Source organism: Sander lucioperca, chromosome 11 (assembly GCF_008315115.2).
Source record: "Sander lucioperca isolate FBNREF2018 chromosome 11, SLUC_FBN_1.2, whole genome shotgun sequence".
Classification (NCBI taxonomy): domain Eukaryota; kingdom Metazoa; phylum Chordata; class Actinopteri; order Perciformes; family Percidae; genus Sander; species Sander lucioperca.
The window spans coordinates 29099837-29124979 of NC_050183.1; the positions used below are offsets into that span (position 1 = coordinate 29099837).

The 25143-nt window shown below is 41.5% G+C and overlaps 1 protein-coding gene and 1 long non-coding RNA gene across 8 annotated transcripts in view; one reads left to right on the forward strand and one right to left on the reverse strand.

The window, feature by feature from the left end:
* szt2 (SZT2 subunit of KICSTOR complex) overlaps nt 1-25143 on the forward strand; it is a 164016-nt gene that overhangs the window by 15474 nt on the left and 123399 nt on the right. For all 7 annotated transcript variants that reach the window (XM_031311751.2, XM_036007501.1, XM_036007498.1 and 4 more), the window contains exons 5-26: nt 300-422; nt 792-954; nt 2435-2541; nt 3534-3744; nt 5334-5504; nt 7650-7881; nt 8036-8165; nt 10207-10352; nt 11065-11217; nt 11862-11976; nt 13628-13833; nt 14351-14587; nt 15803-15881; nt 16033-16121; nt 17343-17511; nt 17945-18062; nt 19476-19589; nt 20280-20483; nt 21362-21459; nt 22783-22921; nt 24098-24400; nt 24585-24792. In XM_031311751.2, the coding sequence (XP_031167611.2) occupies nt 300-422; nt 792-954; nt 2435-2541; nt 3534-3744; nt 5334-5504; nt 7650-7881; nt 8036-8165; nt 10207-10352; nt 11065-11217; nt 11862-11976; nt 13628-13833; nt 14351-14587; nt 15803-15881; nt 16033-16121; nt 17343-17511; nt 17945-18062; nt 19476-19589; nt 20280-20483; nt 21362-21459; nt 22783-22921; nt 24098-24400; nt 24585-24792 (3515 nt within the window). The remainder of the gene's footprint in view (nt 1-299; nt 423-791; nt 955-2434; nt 2542-3533; nt 3745-5333; nt 5505-7649; nt 7882-8035; nt 8166-10206; nt 10353-11064; nt 11218-11861; nt 11977-13627; nt 13834-14350; nt 14588-15802; nt 15882-16032; nt 16122-17342; nt 17512-17944; nt 18063-19475; nt 19590-20279; nt 20484-21361; nt 21460-22782; nt 22922-24097; nt 24401-24584; nt 24793-25143) is intronic.
* LOC116058837 lies at nt 79-16984 on the reverse strand. The gene is made up of 3 exons (XR_004107133.2): nt 16905-16984; nt 16531-16533; nt 79-91 (listed from the first exon to the last, which is right to left on the reverse strand). It is a non-coding gene; the product is annotated as an uncharacterized LOC116058837 (long non-coding RNA).

Consider the following 25143-nt stretch of genomic DNA (forward strand, 5'->3'; position numbering starts at 1 on the left):
CATTCTTTTGTAGATATTTGCATTGCCCATGCTTTGCTAGCAGTGCAGCAGAAACATGCATTATACTATACTAACTCTGCGCCCCCCAGTTCTGGAACCACAGCATTAATGAAGCACTTGAGTCCCTGGCCATTGTTAGGTCCAAAGGACATTTTGAAAGTCTTAAGTGAAATCAGCTTGTCCCTACATCCTGTGCACCTAAAAATAAATGTAAGCGTAGAGCCCTAATTGGTTTCCATGTGATGCAGAAAGCTGCTGCAGATGTTGCAGTCCTCTGACAGCCTTGATTCCCCCTGCAGGTTTTGGTACAGGGCTGTCAGCTTGATAGGACCGACCTCGATGAGTTCCGGCATCACATCTACCAGCAGCTCAGAGCAGTGGAGAGCAACATCGCAGAAGTCCTACATCAGCAGCATGAACAGGCAAGTGCTCATGAACAGTATATGAATTGTATATATATTTTTTTTTTAAAAGAGCAAGGGAGAAAAGATGTGGTTAATGAAACAACATATCTCATTAAAACAAAGCATATCACCTTCATCAAAAGCAATGCAAACACATTAATATGAATCCTTTCCTGTTATCAGTATTAATATCTATCTAGTAATCTACTAACAACTATTGTGTATCCTGGGCAAAGCGATTTACATAGAAAACTAGAAGGGCACTCGTAGAGTCCAGGCCCATCCGCCAAGGCATGCCCTATCTCACAAAGTTAACGCAGTGTACATTTTCCCAGTCGGGAAATCATTTTTCGCCCAGCCCTAAATGTGTTTATTGCTTCCTTCCAGTGTGTGGAGCCAGTCCAAAGCTCAAGTCCCAATAGCAATCTCCTGGATGAGCAGCCCCACAGGAAGCAAGGCATTTCAATGGTGTCAGCTGATATGGGTCTGGTCAGCATGGTACGTCAGGGCATCCTTGCCCTCCAGTTGCTGCCCCCAAACTCCAGTGCAGGTAGGTTTGTCTTAAGCACCCAACTTTGTCATTTAGTTTCTCAATCAAGGGTTTGTCTTAAGGGTTCCTCAGTTGCTGAGTTGCTGAGTTGTTTCCTAGAACCTCTTTGAAGAAGATCAACACCCTCTCCAAACACCTCTAACAACCAGGCATTTCAACGGGCAGTTACCGCATCTTTGGTAACTTTTGTTTCTTTATTTGTTGGCTAGTCTTGACTAGCCTGGATGCCAGCCGAACTTAGCCCTGCCCACAACATTTGAGGTTGGGAAGTTCGGTCTGGACTTGATCCGTTGTGGAGCAACTATGCTCGAACCAGAGCTGTTCGGACCAATGAAATTGTCAGGGGTGGGCTTTATACGATGATGGACAGATGATCAACAGTAACGTAATAAACCACGTCACCAAAGAGCGCTTGGGTTGAATTCGTTTACAACAAAGATGGCTGCCATCGCGTCTGTTATACAAAAGCACATTCATTTTAAAAGAGGAACAGAGAACCGCGGTCACGTATATGTATACACATTGCCACACCCGTCCGCACGACACGGAAACTGCCGCCTCCGCCTTTGCTCTGTCGAAGCCTGCCTTTGACTTGCAGCTTCTGTGACGTCTGTCTCCGTCGCTCTGATTGGTTGTAGGTCTATCCAATTGAGTGCAGAGGCATTTTCTTTCCTGGTTCGGTTGAAACACCCCCCCCCATATTCACAGCCCAATGGAGCAGTATCAGACTCATATTCTGACTAGAATCTGAGTATGACGACGTCAGGCTAATCGTACAAATGGGGATAACTGTGCACACAACAGGTCTCTCCTTAAAGACAGTCATGCTGTCGCACTTGCTTGTTCAGAGGAAAAGTGACAGAAGTTTGTAGTAGAAAATAGAGAGCTGAGAGAGAAGTCAAACACTGCTTTCTTTCAGACCTCTGCACACCCGAACAAACACTGTGTAAAGTGTGTAAAAATGTGAAGGATTTCCGCGGGGTCTTAAAAAGTCTAAAAAAAGTCTAAAATTTCAAAATCAAAATTTTAGGCCTTAAAAAGTCTTAATTATCGTGTTCTAGTTCTTAAATAATTTTAATTTTTATCTTAATTTTCCTACGTCCATGTAACGCTACCTCTAATGCTTATTGAAATGTTTTTTGTTTTTTTTATTCCGTGGTGTTGCAGTTCTTTCTTTCGCTCGTCCAAATATAATTTGCTGTATACGTACAGATTATTATTACTCTGTGTCGCTTTTATTCAATTTGAATACATTTGTCTCTTTTTGCAAGTACTTTTGTGACTTTTGTGCATTTCGTTGTACTTTTATGTCGTGATATAGGTCTTAAATTTCATTCATAATGTTCTTAAAAAGTCTTACATTTGCGTTAGTAAAACCTGCAGAAGCCCTGTGGTTAGTTGTTGGGAGAATTTCATCTTTTACACTATTGGAGCACATCAAAATGATCAGAATTAGTAATTTAACTTGTGTGTGTTGCAGGTATCATTATAATCACAGACGGAGTGACCAGTGTTCCTGACGTGGCCGTGTGTGAAACGCTGCTGAACCAGCTCAGGAGTGGAACCATCGCCTGCTCCTTTGTGCAGGTAAAGACGATAACATCTCCATGCTTGCAGCTCTGACAAAATAGTCAAAAATATTCACGAGACATGTTGTCAATGGTCTGTGTGCTGATCCTAACGGTGTGTGCTGTATTTGTATTTGTGTGTGATTTTAAGGGATAATGTTAGAGTCATGTAGCCTGGTCCTACCAGACTCTGGTCCATTTCATTTGTACAGAGAGTCTGGCCACTCTCCGTTGACAAGTGTTAACTTCCTTGAAGGCGGGTACTCTGTTGAAGTTTAAAACTATTGGATCTGCCCAGAGCCACTCTGGATCTGCCATAACCAGTCACTAACGTTTGGGCGTGACGTCGGCTTAGCATCGCTAGCGTTCGCCTTAGCTAACTCCTTCACCACTAACAGAGAGAGCTGGAAAATCAAACTTTTCCCGAACCCAGTGGGGAGGAGGGCCACAACATCATGGCCACCAACAAAACTCAGCAAAGATTGTTCTTGCTTGAGCTTTAACTTCTGGATATTCCGCAGCGTTGCCACAACGGACCGAATGGCTTCGCTCGCATCTTTCTCCGCCACCATTACGGAACTACAACTCAAACTAGTGCACGACCTCAACGTCATTGTTCTCAGCCACTCCCTCTGTTCACTGATTGGACTGCCAAATATTTGGCCGGAGAAAACCCAAGAATATACCACAAACCCAAACGGTGTACTGAAGGAAAATGAAAATTGACCGGAAGTACGTAGGAGGGCGGAGCCAGGCTAAGAGTCATGTATACAGGGATATAAATGTCCAGGTTGCTCTAAGCTAACTGTTCCATGAAATGTTGTATCCGGAACATGATGAACTAGAGTGTTTGGGTGCATGTTGATGTACTTAATAACTCCAACTCAAAGAACTATTACGCAGGAGGGATTCTGTAACTAAAATGATTCCCCAATCTTGATCCAGAACGGAGGAGACATTATACTGAAGTCTCTGACTGCTCTTCTTTGAATTGTGTTTGTCCATTTCCAGGTTGGCGGTGCGTACTCCTACGACTGCAGCTTTGGCTACATCCCCAACGTAGAGCTGATGAAGTTCATCTCATTAGCCACCTTTGGCTCATACCTGCCCAGCTGTCCTGATGTGGACCCAGAATGCCAGGAGATGAACACCTACCACAAGGCCTTCCTAACCTACTCCTTCCTCAACACCCTGGAATCTATGAACTCCGAGTACTTCTGTGGTGAGACAGCTATGCATACAAAGTCTTGAAATTGAGTCTGTGTGTAGGTGTAACGCACCCGTCTGCTTGAGTTTTCAAGCTTCTTCTTTTTTAAAAAAAAAAAAGTTGACATATAGATTAAACAAACATAATTACAGACAGTCACAGACAATATATACATCAGTTATGTTAAATGTTGGTGTGATTGAAGATTGAATGTACAACATATATAAGGTAAATGTGTGTATGGATGTATTGATGTTTGGATGACTGGCATGGTGGAGGTACATGTTTGGTGAACCTTAGTAGGGTGGAATGTAATAATTGTGGCAGAGATAATAATAACGGAGAAAATTGGATATTAGTATAACTATATCAGCACTTTTGTCACGTGTAAAATATTTATGTTCAATAATATATGGTGTGAACAGTATATACATACATATATACACACACATATAAAATTCTACCCCTACTGCTTCCTACTCTAAAACCTTTTGCTCCGCCTCAATGTCCATTAAACACGAATTGAATGAATTTGGCGGATTCTTCTATGTTCTCTGCCGACAACCCGTTAAAGACTGGCTCACTGGGGCTCCTGGGTAGCTCACCTGGTAGAGCAGGCGCCCATATATAGAGGTTTATACCTCAACGCAGCAGACGTGGCCCTTTGCTGCATGTCATTCCCCCTCTCTCTCCCCTTCTATGTCTTCAGCTGTCCTATATAAATAAAGGCCTAAAATGCCCAAAAAAATAATCGTAAAAAAGAAAAGAAAAAAAAAAAGACTCACCTGCAGCTAAACCTGAAGAAAATGGGATTGATAATCTGTTGCCTGCCGAGGCAGAGGTAGCTTTTGGAGTGAAAGGTTGGAGGTTTAAGTATAACTTTGAAAGCAAAGTTATACTTTATACTCAAAACCGTGAAACAGTCCGAGCTGTGCGTTTTGTGATCTGTACCCCTACCGCTGTCCCACCCTGGGCGGCTGTTTCATATTTACTTCAAATAAATTCCTAAACCATACTTATTGTTGAATTTTAGAGTTCATTGTATTTTTATAATTTTGTGGGCTCCATTGACATACAAATGTAGTCCGGATGATATCTGTCAGAAACCAAAAAGGTTTCCAGAGGAAACAATTTCCATTCTCCTCCACCATCGCACCAGCAGCCAACCCAGCAGTGATCAAGCTCGTCTTGAGTTATTCACAAAGAAAGCAAGTGGAATGGAGCAAATCCCCTAAAACTTAAGAATGCACGGGTGTAGCACCTCAAAAGAGCAGTATGACAAGAAGGACACTGTTGGGAGACAAGCACTTCAGGTGGAACCAAATATGCCATCTGCAATAGACTGGGGTTGGATAAACCCAAGGAAAAAAAGCCCATGGCAACCACAAGGAGTTTTTGCGATGTCTCTCTTTCGGAAAATGTTAAGCGCCCCAAACTGATAAGTGTACCAAATTCCATGCTTTTATGTAAGAGTGAACATTTCACCTCAAATTTGGCACATATCATCCAGTTAATAATACATAATAAGGTTAATTGGTATTGATGAGGGTTATGATGATGAAAATAAAAATGGCCCACATACTAACTACTTCAGTGTTTTGTAGTTTCCCAGCACAAACTGTTCAACGAGCACCTGGTGTCAGCCAGCGGTAACCCAGCGCTGGTCATGAGGAGGAAGAAGCACACCGAGAAGGAGGTCCACGCTCATTTGATCAGCGTGGTGTCCGTGCGACTGAGAGAGGGCTACACCATCAGAGAGGTCAGCCTCACCAAAGGTAAACACCTATCTTTACAAAAGTCTCAAATATTTGAAAAGACCAAGAGTGCGGGGACCCGGGTTCCCTTCAGCCCGAGATGATTGGTCGATCCTAAGCGGGATGGATAAGCACATAAGAAGCTGGGTCCAGACTAGTTTAATGATAGCCAGACTAGAGCCCGACCGATAAAGGATTTTTAAGGCCGATATCGATACAAATATTTGGTGATTTAAAAATCCGATATATCGGCCGATATATATATATTTTTTTAAATCCAGAAACTAAATAGTTTGCAAAAAGATTAGAAATGGAAAAAGTGCATTAAGTGCATAGACAGCTCTGTATGTGGTAGGAGTTTGGCTGGCACCAAGCCAGCATCCTGGCTTGGTGCGTTTCACGAAGGCCAAGCCAGGCTGAGGAGAAGCAACTAGGTCGAGCCAGGACGAAGTAATTTGGATAGATGCGTGTTCACGGCTTTCCTTAGCAGACCGCAAGATCGATAACCGATTTATTGATGCTAAAATGGAGAATACGCATTGTTCATACTTTATACAGAGTGAGCAGCAGCTTCTTGTGGAAGTATGATAACGTGAAACACATTATTTGTAAAAAAGAAACACGGCCGCTGTAATAAAACAGCGAGAGAAAGCGTAACAGACGATCGCGGACCGACTGAATGCGTATGTAGCCAAAAAAAATACATTAACTGACGACTGCTCTGAACTGAAACCGTCATAATCATACCATTCAAGGATTAGGCTACTAATCATTTGCACAAATTCACCGTTTTACTCTTTGCCTTAAAAGTAAGCAGAAGATAATATTACTCAGGAAATTTACCATGAAGATCAGTTTTCTACAACGCTAGAATATGATGCATAAATATCTCTTTCACTCTGTTTCTCCCTCTCTCTCATGGGCTAAAATATAAATTTCCTAAGTCATATTAATTTCCACTGCTCGCTTTTAATGCAAAGTGTACAACTGTTCGTTTTTGCAAATGACAAGTGACTCATTGAATGCTTTCAGTTAAGAGCAGTAGTTTGTGAATGTATATTTTTAGACTATCATTCAGTCTGTCCGCTATTATCTGCCACGCTTTTTCTCACATTTTTTTTAGAGGACGAGTTTCCTTCTTTACATATTATATGCCTTGCTCCCTTGTATATATGGACATAGAAAAGAAAGACACTGAAGAAATTGGACTCTAAAATCTAGAAACTATAAAATGTCATGCACATTGTAAACATTAATGTAACTAGTATATTCATCAGTTATTTCCCCCCCAGCAAAATATAAGGTCAAAAACCATTGAGGTGTCCTCTCCCTGTTGTTACATGAATGTACAGTAGTCTACATCACTAGATAGTTACTGGTCCAGTGAACTAAGACTATATTTTTTGTTGATTGTACAATTAGGATATGTTCTTAAAATTGTACAATCCTCCCAAATTATAGTCGTTAAAGAATACACAAAAAATGAATCAACTAAAATAATTTAAGGTACATTGGTTCACTATAGAAACACACATGTACAGCACTTTATATATTGCCCTTAGTAACAGACTTCATTTAAAACACATTTGGCAACTTTATCAGCCTTTTCTAATTATTTCAACAACAGCCGTAATACATTCATCAAACTTCTAACAACAATATGAACAGCAGTCTCCATACAGCAATATAACAGTAACAATGTCTTATGCTAATTATGAAAAATAATGGTCACAACTTTAAATAATAACAGTGCTTAAATGAACAGCAACATGCACCTGTTGTATTTTAATCCAGGCTGATAACAATAAGGAAAAACCACTGCTGGGTGATCAGAAAAGGGTCCAGGATTAATAAATCCTGGCTGTTAGCCTGGTCAGGAGCAGGCTAGCTGTACAGAATAAATCTCCATGGTAACTTAGGTGCCTCTGCTTTTGTGAAACCGAGTCAAGGCTAAATTGAGCCAGGATAACTGGGAAATCCTGGCTTAATCCCTTATCTTGGTTTTGTGAAATAGAAGTGTGACACACAGAAGTGTGAATGTGAATGAATGTGAAGTGTATGTTTTGTATGTTGTTTAAAAAAAAAAAAAAAAAAAAAAAAAGAGTCTAAAGAGCAAATGGCTCGACAAGATGGTGCTGCGTTAGACCTTGGTCCTGGTTTCTTCAGGTGGGACTCAGCTGGAGGTGAAGCTGGTGCTGTTATGGAAACACAACATGCACATTGAGTACCTGGCGGCCGCCTCCTGGCCGCTGGACCCCGCCAAGAGAATCACCCGGGTGGAGGTGACGATGGAGGGAAGCTATGACATCCTGCACGACATCAGCTGCACCCAGAGGAAACCCATCACCAGCCCGTACCGCACGTCTGTCATCCGCCGCTTCTGGAACACACTGCAGAGGTAAGTGAGAGATCCTGTAAATAAAGACTAAATAGAGATTCTGTGCAGTTCCACCCTCACTTAGAACATATACAATAATAATATAAATACCATTTGATAGATATTGATACTGTGTGTGTTGGTATCTGACTACATGGGCTGTGTGTCCTTCCAGCATCAACCAGACTGATCAGATGTTGGTGCACCTCCAATCGTTCAATTCAATTCCTGAGAACTACATGATTCCCGAGAGCACCAAAAACGGAGTTCCTCTGTTCTACATCCCTCCCGGCTCTACTACTCCGGTACTGTGCAGACATTCACTGATTATACTTAAAGGGGAACTATGCAGTTTTTTTTTAGCTTAATTTACCTTAACTGAACAGCTTTGGAGTCATTGGAATGGTTATACTGTATGACTGATTTTTTTTCGGGTTGAATGGTGGTCGTCTCGCTCTGTGAGCGGAAAAACAACTTTTGGGCGGCGAGTCGCCGGCCTCAGCATCAGGAAGTATCGCGTGATATCAGGTCTCACGATGTAACAAATTGCTTTAGGCACTGCACACATACACGCCCCCATTCAAGAACCGGCTAGCAAGAACAAGGTAGCGATGGAGTTTTTCCCACTATCGTCATGGCTGAGCTGGCAAAAAAGAAGCAGAAAGCTAGGAAAACATTGTCGGAGGAACAGAGAAAGAGGAAACGGCAGACTGACCGAGCGAGGAGTCAGACACAAGTAAACAGGAGCTGCCAAATATCTATTCTGGAGCTGTAGGGGGAGCTCTATAGAGAAATCTGCGAGCAAAAAGCCCGAAAACAGCGAAGAAATGGCCAAAACTGCATATCGCCCCTTTAACTGTAGCATTACTATTTTCAAATGGCACATATAATACATAAAGCAATAAACAACCTACTCCCTGGATATATTCAAAACATGTTTTTTAATAGAGATGGGGGATATAATATGAGGGGGGAGTTAACTTTAAAATATCTTTGTGTCCGTACAACATTAAACACGTTTTGTATTTCTGTATGTGGAGTGAAGCTGTGGTAAGGATTGAGTGTATCGCTAAGGCAGTGTCCAACCATGACCCAGTTTAAAAGTCAGTACAAAAATATTTTTTACTTGTGAAAAATGCTTGTTTTCATAAGGTACCATGCATTGAACACTGACTACATTAACATGCAAATACTATTCTGATTTTTGCCCTTATTTTCCAAAAAAGACAATACTGCTAATAAGCTGTTTACATGGCTAATGAAAAGTGAATATTCCACTAATATTCATGTTTTACATGTAGCTGTGCGAAATAGGACTTTTTCAAAGTTTACCAGCGGCGGCGGACTTGTTGGGCCGTGTGAACACAGCCTCCATCTTTCAGTCCTTCAACAAGCTTCTTGAAAAGGACGGCGTAGCGATGTGTGCGCATATCCAAAATCCTGGTGATATCCAAGTCTTTGATAATGTTTAAAAGTCGCTGTGTTTCTCCTTCTTATTGGGTCTGCAGCCTTGCAAACTGTTAGCTGGTTGGTTGGTTTGTGTACAGCAACCATAGCAACGCACAGAGCTGACCATAAGCCTGCAGTAAAAACCCAGATTGAGGTGCATATTCTGAATGCGCTGTATACATGTCCAAACAATGCCTCTAAAACCCGAATAATACCAGAATGTCACACGTCTTAATCGGAAAATGCTATATTCGGAAAAAGGCCTTACTGGAATATCCAACCGGAATATGCTGTTTACATGACCCGTATCAAATTTGGAATATTGTCATATTCGGAATAGTGGAATATTGGGGTGCATGTAAACCTACTCAATCACACTGTAGTTTATTTCGACCCAATCCCACACACACTGTCCTACTTCCACAGATACTCACTACAGCACCGAATGTGGATAAATCCGCTGCTGAAAATAGTCCCCCCAACAAAGTCACTATTTCCTCCAGTTTGTTTGATAAAAACTACAGTGATCAGCTGTTGTAGGAAATTACAGAGCCTTTTTTTTTTTTTTTTTTTTTAGAAATGAAGCTATGTGTGTGAGGTGTTTTCAAAGATTTACATCTGTGATTCTCACAAGCTGAGAAACACAGAGAGGGTAGGACTCCACGCACTGCATGGAGATGGCTGTAACGGATGCATTGTTGCTTTTTGGTCTTTTCATTGGATTTGTTGACAATAAGAAAAGCTATTTTTATCCTTCAAGCACAAATAACCTGAATGGTTCCACAGTGCTGATCTGCCTTCCCCAGGTAATGGTGATGCAGTTGGATCGATAATCATTGCATCCTCTGAGACTCACTTCTGTTTGCGTACCTCCTGAATGTTCTCCTCTTTTCCCAGGTCCTGTCCTTGCAGCACAGTGGATCCAAAGACTCCTCTCAATCCCAGTTTGCTTCCTATTGGAAGCCCATCCTTTCCATGGATGCCACTTTCTGGCAGAGATGGCTGCACATGCATCGCATTGCTATCATCCTTGAACATGACATGTGAGAAATGTATAGTTGAGTTGAACTATTTAAAGAGGATTTGCACAGCCATAGCCAACAGGAACAGCTTCACTAAGACCAACTACACTAGATATAAAAAGGGATAGATTTCAGAAAAGACAGTGGCTTGTGTGGATGTAGCTCCAAATTTTACGATGCTTATTATCTGCCTTTATCGGCGATAATTCAATATGATAATTTATCGTCTTTCAATGGAATCATATCGTGAAGAAATCATATAGCGAGATATCGTGATATACAATTACCTTGTCTAAATTTAAAATAGCAAGCACATACTAACTCAATTTTCTCAGAAAATCTGTTGTGAAACATTTTGAGGGAATCTCATTGAAGAATTGCAGATTTGTTTTAATACCACACTATTTTTGTGCATGCATGTAAACATGGAAAATAATTATTTATTTTTTCTCTATAATTTCGCTTGAAACTCTTTACCACATATTATGTTAATTATGTACCACACACATTATTGATGATTAATTATCTAAAATCTCATTGTAAAAAATATTTTGTGAAAGCACCAATAGTCAACCCTACAATATCGTCGCAATATCGATATCGATGTATTTGGTCAAGAATATCGCCATATCTGATTTTCTCCAAATCGCCCAGCCCTATCTGCCATGTTTGTTTGGCTCTATTTATTCTGGTCTGTCAGTCCGTCATTACTTTCCTAATTTTGACCCTACAGGCCTGTCCCCAAACACCTGCACACAGCTGGAAACAACGGACGCTACAGCACCATTCAGTGCCGCATCTCCCACTCTGCCCTCACGTCACTGCTGAGGGACTGGAGCAGCTTCGTGCTGGTGGAGGGATACTCATATGTTAAACTCATATACAGGTGAGACAACGGATGAAGAAATCACCACATTAGGCCAAGAGCTGGAAGAAACTTTTGCTGTTTCATAAGCAGAATTCTGACACTAAGATTATTTAATTGATCATAGCGATATCAGTATTTTTGGATCAGAGCTGGTGGTAATTGATATTTATTCCAGGATTTAGCATCTTCAGGTTTCTCAAAGTAAGTCTCCCTAAATGGGAAATGTTTCCCACACCCAACTGTGTTCTCAGCAGGGGTTGAAACACAGCCTTTAAGCCAGTGGTTCCGAACCTAGGGGTTGGGACCCCTCAAGAGATCCTGAGATAAATCTGACGGGGCGACAAAATGCGTAAATGGATAAGAAAGAAAAATACACAATTATGTATTTTTTCAGAGTTTGCTTCCACAACTGTTCTTTTCCCCGTGAAATACTAGATACTTCTATCTCTTTAGACTCTTAACAAATCCTTTAAATCCAAGGACAAATGACTATTGTCAACTCATGTCAAGGCCAAGATGTTTAGGGTATATAACTTGTTTAAAGCTGTCACAAGCCAGAATGGTTGCGTAACACTGCTTCAGGTCACAGCACTTTTTATAGCTCTTTGAAATGAGAAGTCTGTGTTACACCAACAAGGTTTAAATGAATCGTGTCTCCACAGTTCGTCGGACCAGCCTCCTACCTCCTTCTACCTGGTCCGTCTCATCTCCAAGACACCTTGCATGGTTCTGCGTCTGGGCTTCCCTATTGGTACACCAGCCCATGTTAGAAACAAGGTACTGAGAGTCAAACACACAGTATCAGGGACACTCTGGCACAATCCAGACCATGATAATGTTCAGTGTTTGGTGCACACTGTGTCAGAGAGGTGAAGGTTCCAGCCTGTGGGTTTGTGCTGACAATGTATTGGATTGCATGCTGCATTTGTTTGTATTTAGTGTTCCTCACGGGCCACATATTGTCTTATTTAGTGGAAAATTGACATTCAGATAGTAGAGTCAGAATTTGGCGTAAACAGAATGAGAACATGGATCCGTCATGTCTTGTTAACACTGTGCAGGCTGGTGCAGGCTGGTGGTGTAATGGTGTGGGGGATGCTATCCTATCAATATGGGCCAACATTTCTAAAGAATGCTTCCAGCACCTTGTTGAGTCAATGCCATGAAGAATTAAGACAGTTCTGAAGGCGAAAGGGGGTCAAACACAGTATTAGTATGGTGTTCCTAATAATCCTTTGGGTGAGTGTACAGTACATGTATTAATAATTGAAATAACATGTAATTTGACAAAAGAATCTCAACCCAAGGGCGATTTACTAGATCTTTCTGGGTCCATTGGTTATGCTCCATCTGCTGATAAAGACAATGAGAGGAGAAAGTTAGTCAATAACGGAAGCCAGTTGCATTCACAAAAAAAGAAAAAAATTAGACAGATCAGGATTTCGTAATTCTGAGAAAAGTTCAGTCCCTCCAGAAAAACGTGATTATGCGATCGCATAATTCAATGCATAATCAGCCAAAGTCCGCATATTTATGCGGGGGCCGCATTTTTTCAAATACGCTGCACTTTCGCCGCATAAATTGCCGATTTTCGCGCAAAATATGCGGGGCTTGCATGATTTCATAATCCCCGCATTTTCGTTGCAAAAAAGTCACATATATCTTAGCAGAAAGTTGAAAAATGTTGCGTTTACTTCACACGAGAGCAGCCATTTTCCCCTGTTGCCATGGGAACGTTATGAAGTGACGTAATTACGCGACGTGAACATCATCGAAAAGCTGCAAACCCCGCGATGAAGCCATGATGAAACCGCAGTTTTTGCAAGTTCCTGCAATTTCATCGCAAAAAATTGCATAAATATCCCGCATATTCCATCGCATTTTTTAAGAAAACGTGCCGCATAATCAAGGATTTTTGCCCGCAACAATCACAAAAAAACTCCGCATTTTTCTGGAAGGACTGAAAGTTGAGCTATATCGTCGCTAACCCAGGCTACAGGATAAGACAGTTGGCAGTGATGGCGCTATCGCATTTAATCTGTCTTTATTTCTTCTGCCCTTTTTTCTCTCGCTATGAGACACTGGGAAAAAATAATGTTACTTAATATAGATGGCATTTTTAGTTTAGTTTGAGTTTCCGTTAATTAAAGGAAATAAAAGCAGATTAAAGCATCATTGCCCACTGTCTTATCCTGTTGCCTAAGTTAGTGAAGATTGACAACTATACCTTAACTTTTCTCATAATTACGAGATCTTTTCTCAGAATTATTAGATAAGGTGCATATTTTCATGAAAAAAACACTTGGTAACGTATCTGAACAAGCTTAACCTTTTGTGGCAGTAGGAACTGTAATATCTGCATCAACATTTGAAAGGTATATTTGTTTTTGCTGTAACCCCCTCCTGACATTTAGTCTTTTTCCGTCAGATTGTAGATGAGCTGCGAGAGCAGATCCTCAAACTGCGCTTCCCTCATCGTGTTCAGAACAAAGAGGCGACTCCCAAGACCAAGAGGAAGATAGTTGGTCATCCATCACCATCCAAATCTCCCTCCATCCCCGCTCCCAAACCTGCATTGTCAGACAGACCCTGTGTGGTGGTTCTCAACAAGCCTCTGGAGAAGCTGCTCATAAGGTCAGTGCGTATGATAGCAGGGCATCAGAACTACCACATGGAACCAAATACAGCCAGACTGTGTCATAAACCTTTTTTTTTTTTTTTTTTTCTTGCATTGTTAAAATTTCTAAATTAAAGGTGCCGTAGGTAGAATTGTGAAGATCCAGGACTTAGCCAACTTCTCAGTCCCTCCCCCCTTTCCGCTAAAGCCCAAAAAGGTCTCCTAAGCCCCTCCCCCCACAAGGGAGAATGAATGCATGTGCAAAGACAACAAAACAATAACACAGAAAAGAATACACCATCATAAGAAAGATAAAAAAGACAATCAAACTTTCTGAATTGAAAATTTGATAAATAAAATGTGATGAATAAATTAGGATAATACGGATACAAAAGAAAGTACAATTATATTAAGCAAGTACAAGTAGAAGTTTGCAAGTTTAAAACCAGATTTCTAAATTGTCCAAAAGGCACAAGTGAGTTGATTTTAAGGAAATGTTGCAATTTAATGAAGCGAACTTTGGATGCTTTGCAGGTATGAGAAGCTGCCGTTGGACTTCAGGACTCCTTTCATTTTCAACATGGAGAACTTTCCTCAGCCCTCCAACAGTTCGGTCCCCCTCAGTATGGCAGCCAACCGGACCGCCTCCTCCACCCTGGCCTCGCTGTCCCGTTACTTCCTTCACCAGCGCTGGGTGTGGGCTGTGCAGAGCAGCCACGGACTGACCGTGGCCATGCAGGCTGTCGCTCACATCCTGTCCATGCTCTCCGAGTGAGTTCATCATTTGTGTTTCTTGTTGTCGCCCTACTCGAGTAGTATTTGAGATTTGTTTCAGAAAACGAACAAATTTGCTAAAGGATATCTGGTATATGGTGGTGTTGTCATTTAAGTTTTATACAAATACTGTAAATTATCAAATAGTGTGCGGTAACTTTTGAGAGGCCTTTACTTAATTGTTTAATGCCTCCTCCATGTTGTTTTTGATACATTTAGTATAATGTGAATTTCTACTGCACTTATTCCATCAGTATAACAGAGCAATATACTTAGTGAATTGGCTGTATTACAGGGCTGTAAACCCTGTATAAACTCAGATGGAGCACATGTTTGATTTAATAAACCCAAAGTAGTCTATAGCTGCTTTTTGATCGCGGGAACTTTCCCCTGCATTTCGACTTCAGAGACCAGGGTCTAAATGAAGTTCTGGGGACATTTTCCGGGGCCTTTTTACCCCCCCAAAAAGTCCCTGATCAGAGGCCAGTATTTTCTAAAAGTACAGGAACTTTGGGGTGGGGTTTGTAGGGCTGACCGTCGCTGATTGGTACACACACAGCACGGCTGCTTCAACTCGAAGTACTCAAGTATGGATTCATGAGCATTTTAAGACGAGGGGAGAACATTTCTCAAAAAAGCAGCGTATTCAATTCAATTTTACTTATAGTGTCATATCATAACAGAATTTATCTCAGGACACATTACAGATAGAGTAGGTCTAGACCACACTCTATAATTTACAAAGACCCAACAATTCCCTCCCCACGAGCAAGCATTTGGTGTGACAGTGGTGAGAACCATCTGCTGCTGCCTGTTGGGACACAGAGACACTGATACAGATCTATAATTTCATAATAATTATAGCAGTTTGTATGATGCGCAGTGGCGATTATAGTAGCAAAATAAATAATAGAACATTGTAACGTTATCCAAGGCCAGTTTATTTGTATAGCACCTTTCAACAACGAGGGAATTCAATGTGCTTTACGTATTATAAACACAATATTATAAACTGAGCACCACAATTCCAGGAAGCAACGCTTGTTTGGTGGTTTCATATTTTATGAGTGCAGCTAATTCTAATTAATTATAGCTGTTTGAACGCTGTTTGGCTCATAGATGCTTGAAGTCATAGCAGCTGGCCTGGTTTAATGTTAGATAAGCAGCTTTGTGGAATATGTTTCCTGAAAATCCCTCTTGATGTCTGTGAAGGATCCGCATATCGGAAGGCTTCCACTTTGCTGCCAGTGGAGAGGGCATCATTAACATGGTGATCGAGCTGCCAATGAAGGTAAAGGACAGCAGGACGCCAGATCTCCTACATCACGAAATGCTGACGCTGCACCATTTAGTTAGTTTTCATCTTCAGTGCTGTAATGTTTATGTACAGTATATTCCTAATTGGTTTCTGCTAAATTCAATTTTGAATTTCTATTTCTCAGGGCATGTCGGGGGACTCGGACAGAGAGAGTCACTCTTGTATTGTTCAGTACATCCTGTTTCCACCTCACTCTACATCTACTAAGGACAGGTAAGACTGGCAGTAATCACCTGTCAGCCTCTCATTCATTAGAATGGGGTGCTGACACTGAGGGCTGCTGCAAAAACAACAATGGCCCGCAAAGATTATTTATTCTTACAATTTTATCAGAATTTGCTCATGGGTCCGGATTGAACTGTCACTCTGTCCGGGTCCAGACTGCAGTCCGTCATTTGGTGATGCCCGGACTACAGGTTCTGATTCCGACCATAGACAGTAAAAATAGTGGATGTAGTAGCCATGACGTCACCTATTGGTTTGTGGACTGATGTTTTGAAGCCTCGAGTTTGGCAATATGGCCGTCTGGGAAGATGGGTTGAAACGCGAACCTCCGGATACTGGAGCCGTTCATTTGCATGTACGGCAGAACAGAACATCTGCGAACTTTACCTTAAGTTACCAGCTGACGCTAGCGGTAGCTAACAGCTAGCTAGCTTTTTTAGCAGAATGGTGAACGAGACATTTTTAGGCAAGCAAAGTGTTCCAATTTACTTTGATGAAGTGAAAACGCACAGCGAGAGGGTCAAAGTTTAAGATGAAAACGTATTGTCGTTATCGTCTACTTTAAAATAAATGGGCCCATCATTTACTAAATGAACATCATGCTGTATAGAGGAAGACTTGAAACTAGCGATTGAGACCATAAACTCATTATGAAAATGTGTACTGAGGTAATAAATCAAGTGAGAAGTAGGCTCACTTTCTCATAGACTTCTATAGAAACAGACTTGTTTTTGGAGCCAGTGGAGTCGCCCCCTGCTGGAAATTAGATACAATGCAGGTTTACGGCACTTCCGCATTGGCTTAACTTTTCAGACCCGGAAGCTTCGTCCTATATTTATACAGCCTATGGTTCCAACCAAAGACCCCCCCCCCCCCGTCTCATCGTACATCTGGTCCGCTACCTCTTCGTACTTTGGTGTTTTGGATGATTTTGAACTAAACATTATGGCAATCATGCTAATGAATAAAATAATTTTTTTTTAGCAGATGTCTTAGTTACAACACGATAGAGCAAAGCAGTTTTGTGTTTATGTGTGCAGGATTTATTCAGTTTGGGAAATCCCACCACTGTTCTAAACAAAACACACAGTGGCTTTAACTCTGATGTATGGCCTGCTTACCTTGGCATTCACACCGACCCTCCTCCGTGAATGCTGGCATCATGTACATTTGTCAGCCTGTTGTCTTCTGTCTTTCATGGGACTCCAGCTTCTCCACCGATGACGACAACGACACGGAGGTGGAGGCCGTGGACATGGACACAGAGCTGAACCTGGTGACAGAGTGCTGGGTAGAACCACAGAGCGGCATAGTGATGAACTGCATGGACCACCATCGCCACTTCCAGGGCCTCAAGTACCAGGAGATCCCTCAAGCAGTGTGTATAGCTAATTTACACAGCAGCTAGTCCCAGAGGGGCAGTCCGTCCACACACCCGTTCACTGTGAAAATAGATCTGGGGGACCTGGGCAGTCAGACCAAAAAAAACAAAGCAAAAGTAATCCTTTCCATCTTGAAAATATCGTAGATAATGTCAATCCACTCCTCCACCGTAGGTCTGCTGTGGTTTTTTTTTTTTTTAAGTGTGCCCAATGCAGCCTAAACGCACTACCCTCATTTAAAATGAATGGAAAGAATGCGTTTTTTCAGAACCGTCGGACAGCCGGCGCAGGCTGTCTGAACGCAGCCTGTCTGAACGCAGCCTAAATCTCTGTGTGCATTCAGAGAGCTCCGTTTACTGTTATCTGTATGTGAGGTTATTTTAAGACCTATCAGGTTGTGTTTCATGGTGACCTGCTGTGTTGTTGCAGATCTTCCCAAGGGATCTGGCCTGCATGTCCACCATGATGACCTTTGAGTATTTGAGCCAACTGTGTCAGAATAAGAACCAGGTCTGCTCACTGCCAGCTGGACTCAAGGATGGGAGAGGTAATCAAACATCTCACATTTCCTACAATGTTACTTGACACTGGACATAACAGTAAATTCTCAGATGGTGTATTCAGGTCCAGCACAAAAGCACACCGTAGAAACTCTCTGACAAAAGTTAAAATCCTGTGTTGAAAATATGACCAAAGTCTTTAAGTAACATTTGCAAAATGGTATAATAGTGTAGTAGAAGCAGAAGTATTCAATATGCAGAAAAATGGTTATACTATTCTTGCTATAATTTGAATTATTATTACTGACTGATTAATGAGTAAGCAACATATACTGCTGGGTAGAATAACCAATAAGAAAACATTTTATTTACTCATCACAGTTATGTCTGTAAAGTCTTAATTTGTAAAGTAACTACTAACTATAGCTGCCAGATGAACACAGTATTTCCCTCTTGTAGTGGAGTAAAAGTGTAAGGTAGCATAGTAAGGGAAGTAAAGCATAAATAACTTAATTGTACTTGAGTAAATGTACTTAGTTACGTTCCACCACTGGTGGTCCGGGGCTTATTAAGCTCAAATGCAGAGATTTCATTTAAAAAGGCTGCTATTACAGACTGTCCACCCCAAACATACTCAAAACATCCCTTTTGTGCTCCCCCCCCCGCCAGCACAAGTCATACTCACCACTCTGCTGCAGGACTGCTGCTCTTTAAGAGAAATACTAATTTATAAGATAAGATAGACTTTATTAATCCCACACTGGGGAAATTCCTGTGCTACAGCAGCTCAAAAGAAAAGAATTTACACACATCAAAATAACACAAATACACATTAAGTAGACATAGGAGAAAAAATATACGTAAAGTATAAGAAATGGAAAAATAGAATTAGTTTTAATAATAGTAATTAAACAAACATATGCACACAATAAACACCCTTATATGAACATACAGTATATAAACACAGATATACAGATGAGTAAGGTGCAGCTGAGTAGAGATGACATGAAGGTAACAGAGAGTAATATTCCGATCACTTCTATTTTCCTGTTTTTTCTATGAATGTTTCAAACTACCAGCACAGGGAGGATTATGGCCTTAAAGCTGCTTGAAGGCTTTTAACGTGAAGCATCTATGCAGGAATTGTTGAGTTTTATGAACGGCAGCAGCAGGAATTAAAGAAAAAGCAAAATGGTAGCGGATTGGAAATAACTGGATTTGTTAAGTTTCTGCCAAAGTACCAATATATTTTGTGTTGTACTAATACGTGTCCCCTTCAGCTACTGGCTCTGTCATATTGCCCAATCTCTGCGATGTCAAATCTGTGTATTGCTGTATTTGAAAGGCAAAGCTGTTATAAATTGAAGGATGGATTATTTTGTGTGTGTATGTATATGTGTGTGTGTGTGTGTGTCTGTGTGTGTCTGTGTGTGTCTGTGTGTGTCTGTGTGTGTGTGTAGGAGAAGCCCTGGCCTCAGAGGACAGCATTCACATGGTTCCCTTCCAGTTTGACCTCATTCAGCTGCTCCCAAAATGCCTGCAGGTTGAGATCTTCTTCCTTACATTCAGTACAGGTATGACAATCAGACGCTCCATCTGCCCAGTTCACTTGAACAATGAGAATGATATACATCCATCATGAAATACAAACTACTACTAAAATACTTTTCCTGTAGACTTTGACTAAAAATAACAACATACAAAACTCTCGAAGGGGAGTGAAGATATACATTTGTAGATTCAATACAAATGTTGTCAATGTACAAGAAAGAGAAGAATCCCCTAAGCACACAAGGGGAGATTAATCAAAACAATGATTTCCTAGACATGTCACTACACATTTGTCTTGCAGTTTTACTAGAAACAACATTAAAAACAATTTAAAATGTATAAACCTAACAAAGGAAGGCGTGGAACATCTCCACTTGCAATGAATATGATATTTAGCCATGAGAGCAATCATGGTAACTCTATCAGATATTGATGAATCTATAGTATCCATATAAAAGAGGATGTGTGATCGAAAGTTGAGATATTATCAGTCTTAAGTGACAGCCAATCATGTAGCTCGGATCGGAAGCTGTTGGACACAGGGCAAAGAAACGAACGTGTTCCAAAGTCCCATCAGCCACCGCACAAAATACATACAGATCTAATTCAAATTGGAACCTTTTTCTAATAAAGTCAGCCACCGGATAGATTTTATATTTAGAAACCGTGCGTGTGCCTTGTTGTCACCTGTGTCTTCCCCTTCCTGTGTGTAGCCGTGGAGACGGAGGAGCAGATTCACAGCTCCCCCTGTCTGCCCAACGAGCTGCTGCTCAGCCTCTTCCACAGCAGCCTGGAGCACGAGCTCAGCGACAGAGAGATCCCGTTAGCCCACAGCGACCACGGCTCCTTCATGCACCACATCTTGGAGCGAGAGCGAGACGGCCACGTTGCTCCTTTCTCCTTACCTGTTATTAAAGGTATAGTAAGTGATGTAAATCCAATACTTTTTCAAATTCAACGACTACCTCCTCACGTTCACCTAGCTCTCTAGTTTCTGTATGCGCTGAAAAAGAATCCGGTGTTCATACAGCGCGTGTAATTGGAAAACAAACGGGACTGCACTAGCCACAAAACACGATTCCAGCCAATTGGCAACAGGCAGCAACAGTTGATGATTAAAGTCTGTCTTTCTTAGTCATCCGTTTTACAGAAGCGGATTACTCTAATTCTCTACACTTCTTAACCCTTGTGTTGTCCTCTTTGGTCAAAACATAAATTGAACACTTTTTTGATGCTTTTTAGGCACTTTTTTGATGCATTTTTTATCGCTTTTTGGCGCTTTTAAAAAAAAAAATGTTTTTACACTACCATCAGTATACTGTACACATGACTCAGACCAATGTATTACCACTAGTTTTACACTAATTTTTTTTCAAATTCATGGTCAAGAAACCTCATTTATATGAAATTATATCAATTGTTTTGTGTTTTGTCAAAGTTTAGTTTCAGGATACTGTTTTGAAACCATTTAAACCGTTTTGTTTTTTTTTTGTGGGAAAAAAACACCCAAAATTCAATTAAGAAGAAAAGAAAGAAAACTCAGATTGGACAGATAGTCTAGCTAGCTGTCTGGATTTACCCTGCAGAGATCTGAGGAGCAGTTAACCATAGTCCTCACAAATCCACCAGAGTGTAGAACGCCAACACAAAGAAAGCATAAGGTATCGGACATCCGGCCGAAAAGAGGTTCCTCCGGCGGAATTTCTGGCAACACCGGAACAATCCCGGAATTGGAACGTCGTGGTTATAGATAACTTCTAATGTATCTCAATTTCTGCCTCTTGTGTTTTGTCAGAGGAGTGTGTGAAGCCTCCAGACAGACAGGACACCATGACGTCGTTCCACACCACTGGCAGCAGCAAAGAGGTGATGGGATCTACCAGCACTTTACAGGTAACCCAGCCATCAAAGAACACCCATTCAAGCGTTAATGCTAAATCAGTCATGCATGTTCATATACATTATATATATATATATATAGTACAGAATTAGATTTTATATTTTTAATGTATTTATTACATATGTTTTATATTTTATTATTGTATCCATCTACCTGGCACTAACAGATTAAAGGTCAGAAATAGTTTTACAAAAACATTTACATAGACTGACACCTACACAATAGGTCCTGTACAACAGATAATCAGATTAGATAATAATAAAAGAACAAAGCGGCCCCACCTATTTATTGACATCACACCTCAAATAGTTGTCATAGCTATAGGGCCCTATCTTGCACCCGGTGCAGCGCAGCGCAAGGCCCGACGCTAGTGTCTTTGCTAGTTTAAGACCGACGCAGTTGTCAATTTCCCGTCCAGCGCCCACGTCGTTTAAATAGCAAATGCACATGCGACCATCTTTGCCCCCATGGTGCGCGCTGGTCTTACAGGGAGGTGTGTTCAGGTGCATTCTTGGCATATTGCTATCTTGAGGCAGCTGGAAGTGATCGCGCCATTGACCAACAAAAACCTGGTCTAAAGTCAATAGCGCAGCATTTCATTGTTATTTTAACAGCAAATTAGTAAAATGCGTCAAGGCTCGTGCACAGCGCGCACACTATGCTTGTTACAGACACACAGGGAAGCGCAGCAGCACACAAACATGCAAAAGATTACAAATAAAAATATTACGGTGCAAATCCACCATCATTATAGCAACGCGCCAAAGTCCAAACGCCCCTGGCTTTTAAAGGGAATGGGAGATGACACTCTAATTGGTTTATTGCATGTTACGCCCAAAACACACCTATGAATTAATGAAGACACTAAGTACAACCCTTTTGAACCATGTGCCCTGCACACCCACCCTTTTTTCCGCCGTTAAACTAGCAAAAGTGGATTTGGACACGCCCTAAACGCACCTGCGCCATGCGCTTCACGCAGTGTGCTTAGATTGTTAAAATAGGGCCCAGAGAGTTAAAGTAAAAGCCAAGGGGATATTTATTGCCTGTAGCTTCTACAATATCAATGAAGGGTTGCCAAGTCTTACAAAATGTTTCAATGAAACCACGCAATGTATATCTGAGTTTTTCCAGTTTTAGGTGCATGCATACATGTCTTTGACGGCATGTCCCAGAATATCAGACACTGGATATGAAAACTTTTTTGAAATATTTTTCCATTGGAAATCTGCTTTGGGAGATGTAACAAGGAGCTATGTGTATTCCTAACAACTGCAGTAATAATGTAAACATGTGTTTCCTCTGGGTCTTGGCAGAGTTTCAGTAATGCAGACCTTGTGGATGAAGAGCCCTTGCAGGGGGAGAGGAGCTGCTCTGCGCCACAGTGGAGGTGCTATGCCAAGTACATCAGCTCCCAGCAGATCATCCTCACCTTCCTGCCTGCTTCCTTCACAGGTACACCTGGCATTGTGTTTACTATGATGTGGTTCTTAGGGTTTTGAACACATTGTGGAAGAAAAAGTTCTCTCTGGTCCAATTCAGTGGCTGGTTCAGATGAGTTTTATTCACTGTGCAGTGCAGGCAGAAGTTCTCAAGAAGCTGTAGGATTCTCTCTGACCAGAATGAGTTTTCTATCCATTTTATTAATGCTGTCAAACGATTAAAATATTTAATCGCGATTAATCGGCATTAATGACATAGTTAACTCGCAATTAATCGCAATTAATCTATTCTAAATGTCCCTAGATTTCTTTTTGTTCAATTATTTTTTCTCATTTTAATGCTCTTATCAACATGGAAAAGTGGATCGGCTTGCTTTGTGCTTTTGTTGCCTGGCTTTGACGAGGGGGTGGAGAATTCGCATCAGCTGTGTGCTTGGCCTTCAAGTGGTATTTCAGTCTGGACGTGCTGCGATGATAACTCAGTTCACAACGACAAAACACACAAATCACTTTGGTCTTGTCAATGGAACCATTTGGCAACTTTTTAAAAGTTAAACTTTCAATCTTATTGGCATCCATCTACTCAAAACCTAACATTAGCCTACTACTCTTTGGGCGGCTCGCAAGCCCAAACAAGTGTGTGCAGCGTGCCTGTTGTTTTTGTTTCCGGTCTAGCTAGATCTGGTGTGGTGTTGTAGTTTTTCTAATGTTACTAGTTGTTGTAACAGCATGTGAAAAAATACTACAAGGTTTGCTATGCCAAAAAGAACGTTAATCTCGCGATAAAAAACTTTACGCCGTTAAAATGGGTTTTGGGTTAACGCCGTTAATAGCACGTTTAACTGACAGCACTACAATTTAAACAAGGTTACAGGTATTCTGTTGTTTCAACAGAATAAACACAAGCTGAGAAGACATTCACTCACAAAACTATCTAAGTAGATTTGCATTGACCCAATACCGTCTGCTCAAACTATTGAAAAACAGTCCTTTGTTTACATGAGATGTGTACACCGCTGGAGACTTAATTAACACAGGAGACACTAAAAGTTTGTTGATCAGAGAAAATAATAGGAACTTAATCAGTGAACAGGAAATTGGATATCAGGATAAAATGAGACTAAAACTGTTGGGTTATTCATTTTCTTCTACACAAGAGATACATGCGGATACTGTGTTCATTTTGCAGATGTTTTGATGTTGATGGCGTCCGGGCTGGAGACAGAGCCTCAGAGTAACATCAGCACGCAGGAGGACGACACTCTGACTCCCGGCCACAAATCTCAGGCTGACTCCCTGTCCAGCTCCAGGTCTGAGTCCGGCCTCAGTCTGCCAAGGAGCTCCAGCAGTGGACACTTAACCGCCAGGTCCCCTGTGCTCTCACCGCATCCCGAGGGACAGACTGGGCCCGCTGATTCACTAACCCTGGACCAGGACAGCTGGGACAGCAGAGGGTCGGAGACAGACACCGGGACAGAGACCCCAGGCTCAGGTCGGTCTCATGCTTTTGTCCAGAGTTGTAGTCAAAAACCAAATTTGTGTATTTCAGTCAAGAATGGGTCAAGGGACAACGTTAAGCAACGTCACACGCACCACACTGATACATTACATTGTTACCACATGTGTTTAACACACAACAGGTAGTGCTGAACAATTTGACTTTTCTTACTCTCCAGATCTTGGAGAGAAAGAAGGAGTCCAATTCTCTGAACCACAGAAGGCCGATTTGCACATCAGCTTCAGCAGGCAGGTTTCCCAGCAGAGTACCAGTGACAGCAGCCAGTTGAAGTGTCCAGTCTACGTCTACAGCTGCTCCCTGGAGCAGCTAAAGGAGCAACTGGTGCACCCCAACTCCAGCCGCCAACCCAGGGACATCTTCTTCAGGTACTGTGCTCACCCTACAGAAAGAAAGCTTCCAAATAGAACTGGTACCCATGTGAAAAGGTTTTCAAGGAATCACAGTGTTTATCTGGGATAATAGGATTTAGATTTGGATCAATTTGATCATATGTGAGGTTATTCACTTTCCAAACATCCTGGCCTGTTCTGCAGCAGAACCGTTCTCTGTGGTCTGCGCCACTGGACCACTGAAGGGTCCAGATGGTGAACAGAACGGATCTCTGCAGTGAGAGATTTCTGTCGTCAATTGAATTATTAAATAGTTTTGTTGTCTTGGCAATCATTCTGATCACCAATAATAATATTGTACTCACCAAGGTCATTTCTGAGATCACA